We start from the raw sequence: 19369 nt of genomic DNA on the forward strand, positions 1-19369 counted from the left end.
TCTGTCACCTGTTTCCTGTCCACGTTGCTTGTGGGTGTCATAGTCTCTTGCCCCACAAGCATGTTCTCTTGTTGAGGTGAGGAGTGTCTATGCCCAAGACCAGAAGCAACGCCTGCATGTGCGGAAGAGCTGCCTTCAGAGCTCAGGAGCCCTCCTGCCCTTCTTGACATTTTCCCACTTCTAGGCACTCCCTCTGCCCCAGGGTCCTGCTGACAGAATTATGGTTCCTAGCAAAGAATTACATAGTTTTCAAAAAAACAACCAAATACATGTTAGTAGTGAAGAGGCAGGCTGGGGCAGTACAGAAGCTCCAAGGTGAGCCTGAGGGTCACGGCTGAGCTCCAACCCCACTACATTCGCTGTGAAGTCCTGAGTCCATGGGGACCATGCGACCCTCCCCGTGCATGCCTCAGAGCTGGCATGTTCCAAGTCTGGGACACAGCCCCATAAAGTGAGAGAGTAATGGCCCATGCAGCACAGAATGTGTTCCAGTGCCCCGTGCATGAACAGTCTATGTCAATAATAAGGATGTAAAAGGCAGAAGCTCAGAGCAGGAGATTCCTCACTCTGAGGTGGGGGCATCAGGAAGTCCTGGTGGAGGACAGGGGCTGAAGGGTAGGTAGAACCCAAGCATGCTGCCTGGAGAAGGGGTGTCTGGGGGAGAACACAGCACCAGCAAGGACAGGGGCTAGGATCTTCAGAGGCTGCACAGGAGCTCCAGCCTATGTGACCCAGACTCCCTCCTATTTCCATAGCTGGGGCCCCCAACATTGCCCACTTCACGGATCCCCTCGTGGAAGCTACCATCATGGTGTACTCCATCATCACCTCCCAGCTGCTGCCCACCCCAGCCAAGTCCCACTACACCTTCAACCTGAGGGACCTCTCCAAGGTCTTCCAGGGCATGCTCATGGCTGACCCAGCCAAGGTTGAGGTGAGAATCTGGCAGACCCCTCCCCAGTGTCCAGTAGAGAAGTGCCCACTCTGCCCTCACTATCCTCCCTGGCCCCCATTTTCAGGTCTCCCTGCCCCAACTCCCCAGTCTTGATGTGGCCAGGCCTAGAGGGAGCTGGGGACATGGTGAGTGCCAGGCCGCCAGGAGCCCTGCCTTCCTGCAGCTGAGCTCCATCTCACAAGTGAAGCCCATGCCTAGAATGGCAGCTGTGATGAGGCCACACAGAAGAGGGAGCCAGAGCAAGGCCAGGGAGAAACAGGGCTCCTGGTGGAGGCCCTGGGTGTGAGAAGATTTGCGGGGAGAGTGAGAGGGATGCTTCCAGGAATGAAAGGCACCTAGGTGGAGGGAGCAGGAAGTACAGTGGGGAGCCAGGTGTCATGTGTGCTGGGCAGGCTTAGGCACACCCTGTGAGCTGCCAGGGGGAACAGCACCCAAAGGAGATGGGGAGCCAGGGGGTGGGTAGGAATCTGCATATGGAGAATTGACTGGTCAGTGTGTGTGGACCAGAATTGACTGGTCAGGAGAGAAAGTGAACAAGACAGAAGCTGCCCTGACCTTGCCAAGCTACAACCAAAGCTGTTGAGAGAAGAGGCTAGGGACTCCCTGAGGGTGGTCTAGTCACCCAGAGGGAGGTGGGGAAGCAGGGATAGAAGTGGCAGCAGTGATGGAGATGGGGGCAGAACCAGAGGGGCTTTGAGGGTCACATCAGTGAAATGTGCTGAGTGGTTAGGTGCAGGGTACTGGGAAGGTGTAAAAAGAATCAGGCATTCCTCCCAGGCTTAGAGTTGGGGGAGCCATGGGAGCCATTAGAGGGGAGAAGCAATGACCAGCTAATGGCACTTGGCGCCCAGCAGGCACTGGGCACCCAGCAGGCACTTGGCCAACTGGGCCTGGAGCTGGGAGTGGAGATGCCCAGGCAGTACTCTGCAGGGCTCAGTCCTCAGTCAGCAGATGCGCCTCCAAGCAGCTCCTGGAAATGGCCGGGCCAGAGAGCTGTGGCTCCCACTCACCCTCCGACTCCTGGTAGTTTGAAAGGTGGCTGAGGGCCCAGGGCTGAGGGTGGGCACTGATGCTGGGATGGCCACAGGACAAAGTGCAGCTGCTGCGACTGTGGTACCACGAGAACTGCCGTGTGTTCCGTGACCGCCTGGTGAATGAGGAGGACCGCAGCTGGTTCGACAAGCTTCTAGAAAGCCACATGGAGAAATGGGAGGTAGCCTTCAGTGAGGTCTGCCCCTTCCAACCCATCCTTTATGGAGACTTCATGTCACCAGGCTCTGACGTCAAGTCCTACGAGCTCATCACCAGCGAGAAGAAGGTAAAGGGGCCCGGCTGATGCCCTGTCCCTGGTGAGGGCCTCTTCACTCTCCACCCTGGGGACCTGAGCCCTCTGCAGCCACTGATAACAGACTGAGCATCAAGATACTGGGTTAGAAGGTCAGCTCTGGGACTGCAGGCCCACATTTACTTCTCTGAGTCCCATTTCCTCACCTGTCAAATGGGTACAGCTGCTCCTGCTTGACCCATCTCTGAGAACAAGTCTTTGTGGTTCAACCAAGACAGGCTCTGTGAACAGGGACATGCTCTCCCTGTTTTGAGGGCTCTTGTCCCACTCACAGAGGGCCAACAGAACCCCAAGATCACAAGTCTGAGTCAGGACCCCAGGGAGAGAGAAGAGGCCTGGGTCAGGGTCATGGAGCTGTGTGGCTGGAGAGAGCCTCCTGATGGTTTCTTTCCACACATCCTCCTTGCTCCCAGGAGCTCCCCCCAGGTCAGTACATCCTGGTGAGCCCCAGAGGAAGAAGGCAGGGCTCTGACCCTAACCCTCAGGACTCAATATGTCCAACAGGTCAAGTGTCATTCAAGGCAGACCTGGCTTCTTAAAGCCCAGCACCCTTCCAAGCACAGAGGAACAGAGCAGGCCATGGGCAGGGGTATGCCTCCCATTAGGGGTCCAGGTGTACAGGGACAGAGGGAGGACCCAGTTCTCCCCCTCCCCCCAGATGATGAGGGTGATCGAGGAGTACATGGAAGACTACAACCAGATCAATACAGCCAAGCTAAAGCTGGTCCTCTTCATGGACGCTCTGAGCCACATTTGCCGCATCAGCCGCACCCTGCGCCAGGCACTGGGCAACGCACTCCTGCTGGGCGTCGGTGGCAGTGGCCGCAGCTCCCTCACACGGCTCACCTCGCACATGTGAGGGGCCCAGGCATGGTGGGCAGGGGGCAGTTGGTGGTATCCATGTTGCTTCCATCCATGTTATTCCACAGTGCTGGGAACATAGGGCAGCTCTGAGCCAGACCCTCCCAGCCCATAGGTTTCTGGGAACAGGACCCGGGGTCTAAGAAGAGGCAGCAACAGTGCCCTATACTGCTGTGGAAAGGGGGTGTACATGCAGTCATCCAGCAGGGATCCCTGGAGGTGGTGGCCATGGGCTTGATCTCAGAACCAGAGCTGGGAGGATGGAAGGGAAGGGCATTTGGGTCAAGGGAATAGCTCATACAAAGGTCTGGAGGTCAGAGAGTAGGCCAGGGCCTAGAGAGTCTGTAGATGTGTCCAGGATGGGAGCAACATTCTAAATGGCTAGGGTGGGGTGTGGGCACCTATGAGCACCTCAGCATCAGCCTCAAGTGTTGTCACACCCCTTCTCAACTCATCTCCAGGGCTGAGTACGAATGCTTCCAGATTGAGCTCTCCAAGAACTATGGCATGACTGAGTGGCGAGAAGATATTAAGAAAGTCTTGTTCAAGGCTGGCCTGCACAGCCTGCCCATCACCTTCCTGTTCTCAGACACCCAGGTGCCACCACCATGGGCAGTGGGCAGGGTCCAGGGTGGGCTGGATATAACCCCATTCAGTATGGCATCCTGAAAGGTGGTCAGTCCTTCATGCCCAGGTCACTGTCAGTGGGGTAGATCCTAGGAGGGATAGTCGGGACATGGGGGGAGCTGCCAATGGATAGGTCAGGAGCATGAGGCATAAATCATTATTGTGCCCCAAGTATGCAGAGGCTGACCACAAGCAGCACACACTCACTGGCCAACACTTCCCACCTCAAGGACCACTCAACTTGTGCCCAAATCACTGTGCCCCTGGCTGCCCTCTTGGGGGCTGCTCCCTCTGGAACTCCCTGTGTGTGAGGCCTCTCCCATGACTCTGAGAGAAGGTGAGGTTGTTGTTTTGGGGCCTCGAGGCAAATGGAGCAGAGATTAAATCTGGCTGGTGGTCAAGGTTGGGCCGTGGCTGCAGGCCCAGGATGTGACCCAACCTGGCAAGGGCCCCTCTGCTCCTACCCCTGGGCTCTATGCACAGAGTCAGCCAAGGGAGAGTGTGCTCTGGCACTGGCCAGGCCCTGCCCATATGAGTTGGGCAAGGACCCATTTCTACCTGTAGCCTGGTTTCTTCCTGTAAGTAAACAGAGGCATGGAGAGGCCAGAAAAGTAAAGAGGAAGCTGCCATAACTCCCACCCAGGATTCAGGGCCCTTCCACCACACACTGGTGATGTTCAGGGTCTCTGCCGTAGGGCAGGCCTGGATGCCAGTCCTAAACCATGACTTGTGACTCTGGGCTTCTCTGAGACTTGGTGCCATGGCCTGTAAAATGGGGCTACTATGAAGGTCCAGTGAGACCACAACTGTGGAGTCTAACATCCAGGAACCATCTCCAAGGCTCAGCCCCGTCACCCCATCCCTCCCCAGATCAAGAACGAGTCCTTCCTGGAGGATATTAACAACGTCCTGAACTCAGGTGACATTCCCAACCTCTATGCCCCGGATGAGCAGGACCAGATTATCACCAGCATGCGGCCCTATGTCCAGGAGCAGGGTCTTCAGCCCACCAAGGCCAACCTCATGGCTGCCTATACTGGGCGCGTGCGCAACAACATCCACATGGTGCTATGTATGAGGTACAGGGAGCCATCACAGCCACACAGGGACAGCAGGGCTGGGTGGGGGTGCACTTGGGCCAGCTGTGAGGAGAAATGGCCTGGGCCTTGCCACCATGCCATTGGGTCCAGACTATTGTGTGTTGCATCCTAGCTGCCATGCCATAGGACTATGCCAGGGCCCTGGGTTCCTGGGAATGTCAGTGTCTTAGGACCTCATTTGGACTCCTGGCCCTCCAGCCCCATTGGAGAGGTCTTCCGAGCTCGTCTGAGGCAATTCCCTTCCCTGGTCAACTGCTGTACCATTGACTGGTTTAATGAGTGGCCGGAAGAGGCCCTGGAGTCTGTGGCCACCATATTCCTGAATGAAATCCCAGAACTGGAAGCTGCCCCTGAAGTAATTGAAGGACTGGTAAGTGTCTTGATTAGAAACAAACAATCAGGGGGAACTGTTTAGGTTTGGGCTTGGGGTCATCGAAGCCTGGATAAGAGTCTCAGGCCCACCACTGACAGTAAACCTTTAGGTAAACAGCTTTACCTGCCTAAGCCTCAGTTTCTTCATCTCTATAATGGGAGTGCCATGAAGTCATCACAATGATGTAGGAGGTTGAGCACACAGTTATAGTTACTGTTTATCTTATTCCCTGAGGGCTTTGTGGCAGTTTTCTTCAAAGAACTCTCTGTCATAACCCAGAGGCCACAGATGGGGGGCTAGAATTGTCTGGTCCAACCTGAAAGAGTAATGGCCACCTGAGGGCCAAGACCTAGGATGAGGCCATTTCCCATTTCCCCTCAGCCTTGGGCCCTCCCTTAGCTCAGATCTAACTTAAAGTGGTGGGTCCTCACCTCAGGGCCCTTAAAGAAAGGCACACAGGTCATGGGGGCTATGGCTGGGCCAAGAGCTGGGAGATGCCTGGGTCCACATTCAAAGCCAGCTCTGCTTTGAACAAGCCTCTTAACTTCTCTGAGTCATGGGTTTTTCATCTGCAGAATAAATGGCCTTGTCCTTGAAGCTGTAAGGTCATAGAAGAGAGTGAGTGTGAGGGGCATCGAGGTTCCTGCACATGGGTCCCTTCTCAGGACCAGGCTATAGCAGCGGCATCCAACCTTTGTGGTCTCTGGGCCACACTGGAAGAGGAAGGATTGTGTTGGGACGCACATTAAATACCTTGTGACACATAATCACAAAAAAAATTTCACAATGTTTTAAGTAAATTTACTATTTTGTGTTGGGCCTCATTCATAGCCATCTTGAGCTGCATGCGGCCCACAGGCAGCAAGTTGGACACCCCTGAGAGTGGTTTTCAGGGCACCCTGGTACCCTCTCTTTGCTGGGGGCTCTACAAGGCTGCCATCAGTGGTCTCCCATCCCACAGATCCAGGTTTGTGTGCATATCCACCAGTCGGTGGCCAGGAAGTGTGTTGAGTACCTGGCCGAGCTGTCCCGCCACAACTACGTGACACCTAAGAGCTACCTGGAGCTGCTCAATATTTTCTCCATACTCATTGGACAGAAGAAACAGGAGCTTAAAACGGCCAAGAACCGCATGAAGAGTGGCCTCGACAAGGTGAGCTGGGGTGGGGCATGGTTCTGCCTGCTCTCCCCTTAGCCCTGATCCTGGTAGCCCAGCCTAGCCTTTCGGTCAGCAGCCCACAGCGTTTAAATGGGCAGCTTCCTCTCTCATCAAAAGAGCAAGAGCTGCCAGGCAAAAGGCAAGGCCAAAGCAGATTACTCCACAGATTCTCAGGGGACAGCTCCCTTCTTCTGAGTCCACTGGGTAACCTGGGGGCCACTGAAGCTGCTGGCCACAGCCTCTCACTCATAGTGAGGGCAGCCCTGCAGGGCCCTCTCGCCAGCCCACTGTAGGCTTTCTGTCTGGCCACCCATCACACCTGTTTTCCTCTTTGTTCACCCCCCATCCCCAGCTGCTCCGAACTTCTGAGGATGTGGCCAGGATGCAGGAGGAACTGGAGAGTATGCGCCCTCTTCTGGAGGAGGCTGCCAAGGACACCGTGCTCACCATGGAGCAGATCAAGGTGGGGGACCTGTTCTCAGTCAGTCCCTGATTGATGTCTGACCACATCTTAGTATGCTCAGTATCCCCATGAAACCACAAGATTACTAGAAGTCAGGACTTCTTCAGCTTGATTAACTTGTCTGTGCCATTTCCTCATTCAGTAGTCAGGCACTGCCCTGGGCAGGGGATACAGTGAAGAGCAAGACAAGTCTGAACCCCAATAAACACAACATGGAGTAAGTGGCAGAGCTGCCACAGGCAGCTGTGCAGAATCTCCCTAGTCTGTCTCTGAGAGCCTCTGAGCCCCACCTCCTGCAGGCATCACAGATTTGCATTTTCATTATGACAGCTTCCTGGCAGAAGTAGTTCTCTACAAAGTCAGTGTATTAAAACTTTTTCCAGCAGATGGAAAGACAGGGAATTTGGGGAGGAGCACCTTTCTCTGTCTTATGTGGAGGTGCCCTGTGGGCTTAGGGGACCCTGCCCAATAGGGCGATTATGCTTAAGTGCGTAAAGCAAGAGCCCCATGCCAGGCCTATAGTGAGCACTCAGGAGTGGAAGGGGCTCTTAGCATTCCAGATCTCCATGGTTTATCACAGCCAAGAGGGCTCCTGGAGAACAAGGCATTCCAACCCTCATTTCCTTCCACCTGAGGAGACTGAGAGACAAAGAGAGAAGGGAGGAGGGCACACCTATCCCTCACGCTGGCCACCAGCTGGGCCCTCCCTGACTCTGGTCCCCAGGTGGACACAAACATTGCCGAGGAGACCCGGAAATCAGTGCAGGCAGAGGAGATCAAGGCCAACGAGAAGGCCAGGAAGGCACAAATTATCGCCGATGATGCCCAGAAGGATCTAGATGAGGCACTGCCTGCCTTGGATGCAGCCCTGGCCAGCCTGCGCAATCTCAACAAAAATGACGTGACTGAGGTGGGTGGCCAGGCATCTCCCAGAGCTCCCCCTGGCCTTTCTTTCTGGCTGCTCGGGTCCTGGCACCCAGGCTCTCCCTCTACACATCCCTTGGGGATCCTGTGCCAAAAGGTAAGGGTAAAAATAGGGCTTGAACCCAGCTACCTGCCCTTAACTCCTTGTACCAGCCCCAGGGCCCAGGCAAGTACAAGAGAGGGCTCTGGGACCCCGAGAGGTGAGCATCCAGGACTTTGTGGCTAGGCGTGGGTACACGGGGAGCAGTGGGTTGAGAGCATGCTCGAGTTCTCTGGGCATGCCCTTTGTCTGTGGTGGTGGAGACTTAGTTGGTGGGTCCCACCCTGTCTGGCAGCTGTCCCTACCCAGAGGTGCCCACACAGTGATGGATTTCCCTTTTTCACTCTTGACCTGGCGCATAGGTACGCGCTATGCAACGGCCACCCCCAGGCGTGAAGCTGGTCATAGAAGCTGTGTGTATCCTGAAGGGAATCAAGCCCAAGAAGGTTCCTGGAGAGAAGCCTGGCACCAAGGTGGATGACTACTGGGAGCCTGGCAAGGGGCTGCTGCAGGACCCTGGCCGCTTCCTCGAGAGCCTCTTCAAGTTTGACAAGGTGAGCATGCCAGGCACCTGGCCAGCCAGTGAGTGAGGACCACCTAGCTGGACAGGAAAGTGGGAGAGGAGTCTGCCCCAGCATAGTACTGGAATCTCTGTCCTGTCTCCCTCCACCTGCAGACACACAGTCCTGTGGCCACAGAGCTGACAGGAACCAGATCCTGGCCTGGAAGGACTCTTTGACTAGGTGGGGTGACAGACATACTCACCAACAGATGGGTATTAAGGAAATCAGGATGCAGACAGTCTCCTGTGCCCATAGGATGTCACCCTCAGTTACTCCAAGGCTCTGCAGCCTGGAGATTCTCATGCCCTTTCCACCCTGTGATTCCCATGGCCATGGCCCAGACCTTCACCATTTGCTTGACCATTGCCTCTCCCTCAGCCTCAGCACCTGAGATTAAGCTTCCCCTGTTTGTCTTTGCATTTCTCTCCCTATCTGGGCCTCTCATTATCTATGGGCATATGCTCTCTTAGGAGCTATTTCAAGGTTAAGTCAGCCTAGAGCCCACAGCCCTTCTGGAGGGCCCCTCTTCAGCCTAGAATTTGGCTAGGGGGCAACTGTCTGTCCCATGAGGGCCACCCACTACCAGCTTGTGTTGATGTTGGGACTGCAGGCACTTTCCCAGGCTGCACTGGAAGGTAGCTGGACCCCCTGTGAGCTCCCCATCTCTCCTCCTCCTTTCCTATCAGACTGGAAACCAGAGGCCCCACAGGCCTAATTAAGCCCCAGTGAGGAGTGCTCAGGGCCAGTGCTCAGGCTCCCCTGGTCCCAAGCTCTGAGTTCTGGGAGCTTGTGAACAATGCATCTTCCTGGGCCCATCCAGAACGACAGGATTGGAGTCTCCCAGGGATGTGGTCAGCTCTTGGGGTGGGGATTATTATCCTTAATATGATTTGTCTCCACACCTGCGAGGAAGCAGCCCTTATCTCTAAGCGAACTTTAAATGGAGCCTATGTATTATCAGATCTTGGGGCTACATCATTTCTCAAGAAATCTCCAATCACATTATCTGAAATCCTGGAACACAGAAGTTTCTCTTCTGGCTAGTCTTTTTGGGTCATGTTTATTCCCTAAGGAGGACACCTCTGCTGAGGTCTGCACAGGGCATGGGACATAGAATAGAATCACAGTATCCTTTATCCCCACTACCCTATCTTCCCTGAGAAGTAGTCCCTTGAACCCCATTGTTCCCATGTCCAGGACAACATTGGGGAGGCAGTGATCAAAGCCATTCAGCCGTACATTGACAATGAAGAGTTCCAGCCAGCCGCCATTGCCAAGGTGTCCAAAGCCTGCACCTCCATCTGCCAGTGGGTGCGCGCCATGCACAAGTACCACTTCGTGGCCAAGGCCGTGGAGCCCAAGAGGGTGAGGGCTTGGTATAGCTGAAGGGCGAGGGAGAGGGGCGAGGGCTCCCCAGGGCACTCAACAAGCTGGCCCTGCCTCCTTTGCCTGCAGCAAGCCCTGCGGGAGGCCCAGGATGACCTGGAGGTGACACAGAAGATCCTGGATGAGGCAAAGCAGCGCCTGCAGGAGGTGGAGGATGGCATCGCTGTGATGCAGGCCAGGTACCGAGAATGCATCGCCAAGAAGGAGGAGCTGGAGCTGAAGTGTGAGCAGTGTGAGCATCGGCTGGGCCGAGCTGACAAGGTACACACACACCTCCGGGGAGGCCCTGTGGGCATGGCCTGCCCCAGACAGGGGCTAGAAGGGTCTGGGTGGTGGTGGGGTCCTGGGATGGCTATCTACAACCCATCCCTGGGAGCCTGGGGACTGAACCAGGCAGGGACACCCAGGCATCCCAGAGCCCACCCCACAGGGCTTCCTCTGCAGCTCATCAGTGGTCTGTCGGATGAGAGGGTGCGTTGGCAGGAGACAGTGGAGAACCTGGAGCACATGCTTGAAAACATCTCTGGTGACGTGCTAGTGGCTGCTGGCTTCGTGGCCTACCTGGGTCCCTTCACGGTAAGGAGCCCCCAGCCCTGTCTGGGACAACCTCACTTCACAAAGGGGCCCTGCCTTAAGGCCTCACCTCCTGAGGAGCAGCCTGTGGGGTGGCTCTTCCCTCACTCATTCATTTAACAAGCACTTAACAGGGCTGGCCAGTGTGTCTGGGTTGGTGGAGTGGCATCCTGTACACTGAAAAGTTGTGGGTTCAATTCCCGGTCAAGGCACTATCAGGCCACTATGTAAATTTCGGGTTCAATCCCTGGTTGGGGTGTGTACAGGAGGCAACCGACTGGTTTCTCTCTCACATTGACATTTTTCCCCTTCTCCCTCTCTCTCCCCTCCTCTCTCTCTAAAAGCAATGAAAAAAATGTGCTAGGGTGAGGAACTAAATAAATAAAATAACAAGCACTTACCAGGCACCCTGTCTGAGCCAGGTGCTGTCCAAGGCACAGGGGTGCAGCAGTGCATCAAACAGTCAGAAAACCCACCCTGGTGGGCTGGCCTTCTAGTGGGAAATGTGACCTCACACTTCCAGGCTTGCTGTGTGCACGTCATTCAGTTCTCACAGATGCCCTGACAGGTGGGCATTGTTATGATTACCCGTTTCACAGGTGAGGCACTGAGGTTTACGAAAGCCAAGGAAGTCACCCAAAGTGGGATGAGAGCACAGGTGTCCAGCTCCATGTCTGAGCTCTGACCTCTGTGTACAACTGCCAAGTGATGGGGTTCAGAGGGAGGTGGGAGGGTGTCACAGGTGTTGTGTTGGGGTGGACCTGAGTCTGGCGTCTCCCCAGGGCCAGTACCGCACAGTGCTCTACAGCCACTGGGTCAAGCAGCTCATGATCCACCACGTCCCACATACCTCCGAGCCCACACTAATCGGGACGCTGGGGAACCCCGTGAAGATCCGCTCTTGGCAGGTGCCTACACTGGGGGGTTGGAACAACTGGCCTGGGCCTGTGGCATCGTGCAAGCTGCACCAAGATCCCCTCTCTCCCACCCTCTTTCCTGCATGTGCTCGGTGATGTCTCCCCTGAACCCACCCAGACCCATCAAGACAGTTGTGGGTAGGAGGAGAAAGCTGAGCACAGTGTGGCTCAGACATTAACTAACTGTGGGCAGAGAATTCAAGGGGTGCTTGAAGAGTGGGGGTGAAGCTGGGGAAGCAGTATTCAGAGGGAAGGTTAAGAAAGGTTCCTAAAAGAAGTTGTGCTTCAGCTAGACCCTGAAGGACAGGTAGAGTTGATACAAGAAGAGAACCAAGAGGCAGTAGGCAAAAGTGAAAGGTGCACAGAGTCTGGGAGGGCTGATGGACTGTGGGCCCTGTGGAGATGGTCTAACTGAGTGAGGACTTAGTAGGACAAAGGACAGAGAAGCCCAGTGAAGGGGAGTGTTGGGAGCTAGCCCATGAGCACACTGTAGCTTGTCCCCTAACTCCAAGAGGACACAACAGAGAGAGGACAGACACAGCCAAAGCATGAGGTCGGGAGTAACTGATGCCACAGCTAACACTGTTCATGTGGTGTCTGGTGCCCCACAGATTGCTGGCCTCCCCAATGACACACTGTCAGTGGAAAATGGGGTCATCAACCAGTTCTCCCAGCGCTGGACCCACTTCATTGACCCTCAGGGCCAGGCCAACAAATGGATCAAGAACATGGTAAGCCCACCTGCCAGGTGCCACCACCCCACCCAGCAGGCTTAGGAAGCACAAGAGGAGTACCTGAGTCTCAGGGTGGCTCTCAGCCCCCACCCCATATCTGCCCCTACTCCCACAGGAGAAGGAAAATGGGCTGGATGTGCTCAAGCTGAGTGATCGTGACTTCCTGCGCAGCATGGAGAATGCCATTCGCTTTGGCAAGCCCTGTCTTCTGGAAAATGTGGGTGAGGAGCTAGATCCAGCTCTGGAGCCCGTGCTGCTCAAGCAGGTAAGCCTGCAGCCATGGGTGTATGGGGAGTGGACTGTCGGCCTGGACAGGGAAAAGGAGAGCCTCTCTCCCTTGCCACACTGGAGGGCACAGTGCTTGACCATCCCACCCACCACAGACATACAAGCAGCAGGGGAACACGGTGCTGAAGCTAGGGGACACGGTGATCCCCTACCACGAGGACTTCAGGATGTATATAACTACCAAGCTGCCCAACCCACACTACACACCCGAGGTCTCCACCAAACTCACACTCATCAACTTCACCCTGTCGCCCAGGTAAGCCCCTAACCCCCAGCCCCCAGGATTCCAAGTATCAGCTCTGCCTTGGCCTGTCCAGCTGCCCCTCTCCTACCCCCAGGCCAGGACTCATGGGTCTTCCCCCGACTCAGAGGCTCTGCCAGCTTCCTCCCACTCATATTGCCACCTTCTGGCCCTTCCACCAGCTTCCCATTACTTGCACTATTTCCACCTAAAACCCCTATCCCCAACTCATCTCTATCCCTGGTCAAATCCCCTCCCCTGCCCCAGCCTCCCTTGAGAGCATTAGCCCCACCTTGTCCCTTCCCCTGCATGTTGGCCCTTTCCAAGCCCTCGTGCACTCACCCTCAGAGCTTTCCTGGAGCCCTGAGTCGGATGCACTCTGGGGCACTGCTCCCCAGCCCTGTTTCCCACCCTTGCTGCTGTGAACCCAGGCTTTCGCTGACCATCCACAGATTCCAGAGGCCTGCTCCATGCCAGTGGCCACTATGAACCTCTCCACAGAACAGGGGGTGGACCATCCTTAAGGCCTGTCCCTCCCTGTTACCCACAGCTCCCTCTTGCTGAGAGGGAGTTTTTCAGAGACCCCAGAAGCTCACACATCCAACTGCCTGTCCCTAACTGGGATTCCAGGCTGCTACCCAAGGTCTCACTGAGAACCAATCACTCTGAAAGCAGGCTCTGCATTACCCCTGCAATTTGAGATAGGCAGGCCTCCCAGGCCGATACCCACAGGAGCCCCAGGAGCACAGGTAATTGGAGGGGCTGGCCCTTGGGGCCCACCAGGTATTACAGACAGGGTGTTCCCTACCCCTGGCAGTGGCCTAGAGGACCAGCTGCTAGGCCAGGTGGTGGCTGAGGAACGGCCTGACCTGGAGGAAGCCAAAAACCAGCTGATTATCAGTAATGCTAAGATGCGCCAGGAGCTAAAGGACATTGAAGACCAGATCCTGTACCGGCTCAGCTCCTCGGAGGGCAACCCTGTGGATGACATGGAACTCATCAAAGTGCTGGAGGCTTCCAAAATGAAGGCTGCGGAGATCCAGGTCAGCAACTTCCTGCCTCTCCCCACCCCCCCCAGGCCTGCCCCCTGCCCCACCCATTTCTACCTGCTGCTCTTTGCCAGCCTACCTAGGCCTGACCACTTCCCCTCCACTGCACCCCCAGGCCAAGGTCAGGATTGCAGAGCAAACGGAGAAGGACATTGACCTCACGCGCATGGAGTACATACCTGTGGCCGTCCGTACCCAGATCCTATTCTTCTGTGTGTCAGACCTGGCCAACGTGGACCCCATGTACCAGTACTCTCTCGAGTGGTTTCTCAACATCTTCCTCTCAGGCATCACCAACTCAGAGAGGGCAGGTAGCCCTGGCACACATGCACATGTGGGCACAAGTGCCAGGCTCCCAGCCTGGCACAGATGGGACAAGTGAACATGTTTTCATGTGGGCACGTGCACAAACTGACACCCATAGTCACTTGCACATGCTCTCATCACAGATACACTCTACATAAGAACACACACCCTTCCCTATCTTCCTCAGAGCCCTTTTACTGGGAACTCCAGAAGGCCCATGGGGAGGCCCAGCCCTCCTGTGGCTGCTGAGGGGACTGGCTGGGCTGGACCCCAGGGCTCTTGCTTTCTCCCCCTCTCCCCATGTGCTGCATCATCTCTCTGCCTGCAGACAATCTGAAGAAGCGCATCGCCAACATCAATCGCTACCTGACCTACAGCCTTTACAGTAACGTCTGCCGCAGCCTCTTTGAGAAGCACAAGCTGATGTTTGCCTTCCTGCTGTGTGCCCGCATCATGATGAATGAGGACAAGATCAACCAGGTGCATGAATAGAGAGGCAGCCAGGTGGGACAGTGGTCCAAGACAGACTGCCGCAGGAGTTGTCCTGTTGCAGGGCCTGGGAGAACAGGGAGGAAGGAAAGGCCAGGCAAGACACAGCAAGAGCAAAAGGGCAGAGGCCTAAGGAAACACAGTTCCTTGCTTAAAAACAGCCAGGAGACCCTGGGTTAGTAGTAACCCAAGCAGTCCTATGAGTACAGGCCTTCTCAGAAGCTTGAGTGTGTTGGTGAGCAGAGAGGCTGGACTGAGCCTCCCAGCTCACATTCTCATGAGCCCCAACTATTTCATAGTGTGTTGGAAAGCACTGCCAAGGTAGCAAGAGTGACAGCCACCACCTCACTGTGTACTGGGTGGGCTCGCAGGTACATAGGGCCTGGCACTAGCCTCCTTCTGTCCCCCACTAGAGCGAGTGGCGCTACCTCCTGTCTGGGGGCTCCATCCAGGTGATAACTGAGAACCCTGCAGTAGACTGGCTGTCAGACCGGGCCTGGCGAGACATCCTGGCACTCTCAAACCTGCCAGCCTTCTACTCCTTCGCTACTGACTTTGTGAAACACCTCTCAGAATTCCGGGCTATCTTTGACAGTCCCGAGCCCCACCGGTGAGCTGGGCCCCAAGGCGTGTCAGAGTGGGTACATTGAGGGGGTAAAACCCAGACACAGGAGCCTTCTGAGAGGCCACATCTCTTCCATGTCCCCAGCCACACATCTCCAGACACCCCACTCTCCTTTGTCATCCAGCCAGCAGAGTCCCTGTGGTGAATGCCTTCCCATAGGTCAGCTTTCAGGGAGACATGGGCACTATTACAGGGAACCCTTGCCTGGCATCTGGGATCAGTACCTGGACCAGTTCCAGAAGCTGCTGGTCTTGCGCTGCCTACGTGGAGACAAGGTTACCAATGCCATGCAAGACTTTGTGGCCGCCAACCTGGAGCCACGCTTCATTGAACCCCAGGCAAGTGCTGCTAGCCAGTGCCACCTGCTAATCCCCATGTGGGTGCCAAGGGCCTGACTGCACCTGGACAGACCACTTTGCAGCTTTCATCAGGCCAGGACTCCTAGCCCACCCCTCAAAGGCTCTAGGAGCCCCCAGATTGCTGCCCCTTGCCCAGGTCCCTGTGCCTCCTCAACCCCACATGGCCCTGGCATGTCTCTGCCCTGCAGACAGCCAACTTGTCAGTGGTGTTTAAAGACTCCAACTCCACGACACCTCTCATCTTTGTGCTGTCACCGGGCACTGACCCCGCTGCTGACCTGTACAAGTTTGCTGAAGAGATGAAGTTCTCCAAGAAGCTCTCTGCCATTTCCCTGGGCCAGGGCCAGGTAAGGGTGGGGCCAGGAGGGTGATGGCCAGTCAGACCAGCTGGTCCCACCACTCCACACTTGCATCCCCACAGGGCCCACGGGCAGAAGCCATGATGCGCAGCTCCATAGAGAGGGGCAAGTGGGTCTTCTTCCAGAACTGCCACCTGGCCCCAAGCTGGATGCCAGCCCTAGAGCACCTCATTGAGCACATCAATCCCGACAAGGTGCACCACCACCTTCCTCTGCCAAGGGGAGTACTAATGTGTCCACCCAGGACTATGAGCTAAACAAGATGGTCCTGCAAAGTGCTTAGCCCAGCCCAGCACACAGGGAGTGCTCAGGAACTTGCTTTGACTACATTAATCTTCTCAGTGCACCCAAGTTACATTACCACACCAGTCAGAGTGCAAAGCTCATATCCTTAATCAGTGGTCCATGCAGCCTGGTTGGGGCCCCCCAGGGAGAGTCAGGCTGAGGGTGGCCCAGGGTCCCTGGGTAGGAGGGAGCCTAGTGATGGGGAGGCCACCAGGTATGGGTCCCGATGCTCACATGGAACATGGCCACCAGGTGCACCGTGACTTCCGCCTGTGGCTCACCAGCCTGCCCAGCAACAAGTTCCCAGTGTCCATCCTGCAGAATGGCTCCAAGATGACCATTGAGCCACCACGTGGCGTCAAGGCCAACCTACTCAAGTCCTACAGCAGCCTCAGCGATGACTTCCTCAACTCCTGTCGCAAGGTGAGGTACACTTGGTAGTACCCTGCCCCACTTGCCCCCCGTCCTTGCCCCTCATGTCTCCTGTCCCTCACCTCTCACAGGTGACGGAGTTCAAGTCCCTGCTGCTATCTCTGTGCCTGTTCCATGGGAATGCACTGGAGCGCCGAAAGTTTGGGCCCCTGGGCTTCAACATCCCCTATGAGTTCACAGATGGGGACCTGCGCATCTGTATCAGCCAGCTCAAGATGTTCCTGGATGAGTATGATGACATCCCCTACAAGGTGGGCTGGGGACAGGCTGAGGGTGGGGAGCTAGGCACTTGTGGGGCCCTTACCCACCCACCACACAGGTCCTCAAGTACACGGCAGGGGAGATCAACTATGGGGGCCGTGTCACTGATGACTGGGACCGCCGCTGCATCATGAACATCCTGGAGGACTTCTACAGCCCCGAAGTGCTCTTCCCTGAGCACAGCTACAGCACTTCAGGCATCTACCACCAGATCCAACCCACCTATGATCTCAATGTGAGCACAGCCTGGGTTCTGGAGTACTGAGCACCACTTGGGTACTGGGTGAAAGGAGACGTGGCTCCTGCCTTGCAGTAGCTCCTTCTCATTGATTAATCCACCCCACAAAGACAGTCACTGCTGCCTGAGGGCACTCAGTGAGGCAGGAGTAAGTAAGGCAGGAGCAACCGAACACACCCCACAGTCAGGGGTCCTCCCTGAAGAAGCTCTGCTTCAGCTAAGATGTGTGAGGAGCAGTGAGGGGCTGGGTCAGGCATTCCAGAGTGTGGAAACAAGGGAGTGTGGCAGGTTTGAGCAGCCCAATGAAGGAGCAGGGAGCTGGATGGCAGTAAGGGGGCTGGGAGGGAGGCAGAAGCCACCCCCTTCATGCCTCAGAGGCCAGGGAGTCCCAAGAACAATTGTGTTACAACTAGGGTGATGGGTGGGGGATGTGCTCAATTGGAAGGCCACCCACAGGCTGGGGGAAGAGCCAGGCAGAGGCTTCAGCTGCGCCTCCCTACCCACAGGGCTACCTCTCCTACATCAAGGGCCTCCCACTCAACGACATGCCTGAGATCTTTGGTTTGCACGACAACGCCAACATCACCTTCGCCCAGAATGAGACTTACACTCTGTTCAATGCTATAATACAGCTGCAACCGAAATCGTCCTCTGTGGGCGGCCACAGCAGGGAGGAGGTGGGCGCAACAGGGGGAAGGGTTGGTCAGGGCTGATCTCCCACCCAACTATCCTACCTGCTCCCTTGTAGGAAGAAACTCTGTGCATGAGATACTATGAGGGTTGTTGGGGCCAGCCCTGACCCCCAGTATCCCTTTGCGCCTACAGATAGTGGAAGGTGTGGCCCACAACATTCTGCTCCAGGTACCTGAGCCCGTCAACTTGCAGGTGGTGATGAGCAAGTACCCCGTGCTATATGAGGAGTCAATGAACACAGTGCTCGTACAGGAGGTCATTCGGTAATCCCCCTACCCCAGACACCCCTCACCACCACCAGCCCGGAGTCAACAAACCAGAGCTGTAGAGAAATGATAGCAAAAGGTACTATGGTCCAGGTGCCATGCCAGGTGCTAAAATCCATCCTCTAAATTCAGCCACATTTTTATTATTCCCATTTTACAGATGGGTAAACCAGGGCCCAAAAAGATTAAGTGAACTAAGGTCACACATTTGCTAAGAACCAGAGCTGGGATTGGTGCCCAGGCTGTCCAAGCAGCTCTATGTTCTGGCCCCTCCCTGTTAGACCACTGTTTTCTTGTCTGTGGCCTACAACCGCAGAGTGTAGGTACTGCTACACAGCCCTGGCCCCACAGGTACAACCGGCTGCTGCAGGTGATCACACAGATGCTGCAAGACCTGCTCAAGGCGCTCAAGGGGCTGGTGGTGATGTCCTCACAGTTGGAGCTGATGGCTGCCAGTCTGTACAACAACGCTGTGCCTGAGCTCTGGAACGCCAAGGCCTACCCATCGCTTAAGCCACTGTCCTCTTGGGTCATGGATCTGCTGCAACGCCTGAACTTCGTGCAGACCTGGATCAAAGAGGGCATCCCAGCTGTTTTCTGGATCAGTGGATTCTTCTTCCCCCAGGCTTTCCTGACAGGCACCCTGCAGAACTTTGCCCGCAAGTCTGTCATCTCCATTGACACCATCTCCTTTGATTTCAAGGTCTGGGCACAGCCAGGGGCAGGTCAGGTGATAGGCTGGGGTACAGCCTGATCACTTATTTCTGAGGCCACACCTGTCTAGCAGTCAGGGGACCCTTGAGCAGGGGTGGGGGGAAAGGAGAGCCAGGCCAGAAGAGGCCATGAGCCTCATGGAAATCCCGAGGGCAGGACATAGACTGCAGGCTACCAGCTAAAATAATGAGTGATGGGCAGGCAGGCAGAACTCTCAGAAGGAAGTTTGTGCTTCAGAACCAAAACTCTAACCCAGATTCTGGGTACTGACGCGTGTGGGGCATGTCTGTGCCCACCACAGGTGATGAACCAGTCAGTGTCGGAGCTCAAGAAAAGGCCTGAAGAGGGGTGCTACATCCACGGGCTGTTCCTGGAAGGTGCCCGCTGGGACCCCATGGCCTTCCAGCTGGCCGAGTCTCGGCCCAAGGAGCTTTACACAGAAATGGCTGTTATCTGGCTCCTGCCAACACCAAACCGCAGGATTCAGGACCAGGCCTTCTACCTGTGTCCCATCTATAAAACGCTGACCCGCTCTGGTATGACGCCCAGGGCAGGGAGCCTACACCACAGATGGGGGCCCAGGACTGGGCCAGCCCAGGCCAGATAGGCCTGAACAAGATGGCCAACAGAGGTCGGTCAGTAGTCCTTGGACAGATCTTGGCGGCAGCAGCCAGGACTCATCTATGGAGTGGTCCCTGAACTCACCACCTTGCTGCCCACCTCAGCAGATCTACCTTGGGTCCT

At 55.8% G+C, this 19369-nt stretch overlaps 1 protein-coding gene across 3 annotated transcripts in view; it reads left to right on the forward strand.

The window, feature by feature from the left end:
- The window catches only part of DNAH1 (dynein axonemal heavy chain 1), an 81482-nt gene that overhangs the window by 60702 nt on the left and 1411 nt on the right, over positions 1-19369 (forward strand). For 2 of the 3 annotated variants that reach the window (XM_036030867.1, XM_036030868.1), the window contains 31 exons: positions 756-934; positions 2043-2273; positions 2959-3155; positions 3623-3758; positions 4659-4867; positions 5087-5258; positions 6223-6414; positions 6773-6883; positions 7608-7793; positions 8210-8401; positions 9608-9775; positions 9866-10057; positions 10241-10372; positions 11152-11277; positions 11898-12017; positions 12136-12285; positions 12404-12564; positions 13367-13592; positions 13714-13909; positions 14233-14384; positions 14807-15003; positions 15212-15356; positions 15566-15724; positions 15799-15930; positions 16274-16444; positions 16525-16704; positions 16773-16949; positions 17459-17629; positions 17778-17908; positions 18263-18614; positions 18927-19161. In XM_036030867.1, coding sequence (XP_035886760.1) covers positions 756-934; positions 2043-2273; positions 2959-3155; positions 3623-3758; positions 4659-4867; positions 5087-5258; positions 6223-6414; positions 6773-6883; positions 7608-7793; positions 8210-8401; positions 9608-9775; positions 9866-10057; positions 10241-10372; positions 11152-11277; positions 11898-12017; positions 12136-12285; positions 12404-12564; positions 13367-13592; positions 13714-13909; positions 14233-14384; positions 14807-15003; positions 15212-15356; positions 15566-15724; positions 15799-15930; positions 16274-16444; positions 16525-16704; positions 16773-16949; positions 17459-17629; positions 17778-17908; positions 18263-18614; positions 18927-19161 — 5478 coding nt within the window. Of the gene's footprint in view, positions 1-755; positions 935-2042; positions 2274-2958; positions 3156-3622; positions 3759-4658; positions 4868-5086; positions 5259-6222; positions 6415-6772; positions 6884-7607; positions 7794-8209; positions 8402-9607; positions 9776-9865; positions 10058-10240; positions 10373-11151; positions 11278-11897; positions 12018-12135; positions 12286-12403; positions 12565-13366; positions 13593-13713; positions 13910-14232; positions 14385-14806; positions 15004-15211; positions 15357-15565; positions 15725-15798; positions 15931-16273; positions 16445-16524; positions 16705-16772; positions 16950-17458; positions 17630-17777; positions 17909-18262; positions 18615-18926; positions 19162-19369 lie in introns of those variants that run through there. The other variant, XM_036030869.1, reaches the window with a different exon arrangement.

This window comes from Phyllostomus discolor, chromosome 7 (genome assembly GCF_004126475.2).
Source record: "Phyllostomus discolor isolate MPI-MPIP mPhyDis1 chromosome 7, mPhyDis1.pri.v3, whole genome shotgun sequence".
NCBI lineage: Eukaryota > Metazoa > Chordata > Mammalia > Chiroptera > Phyllostomidae > Phyllostomus > Phyllostomus discolor.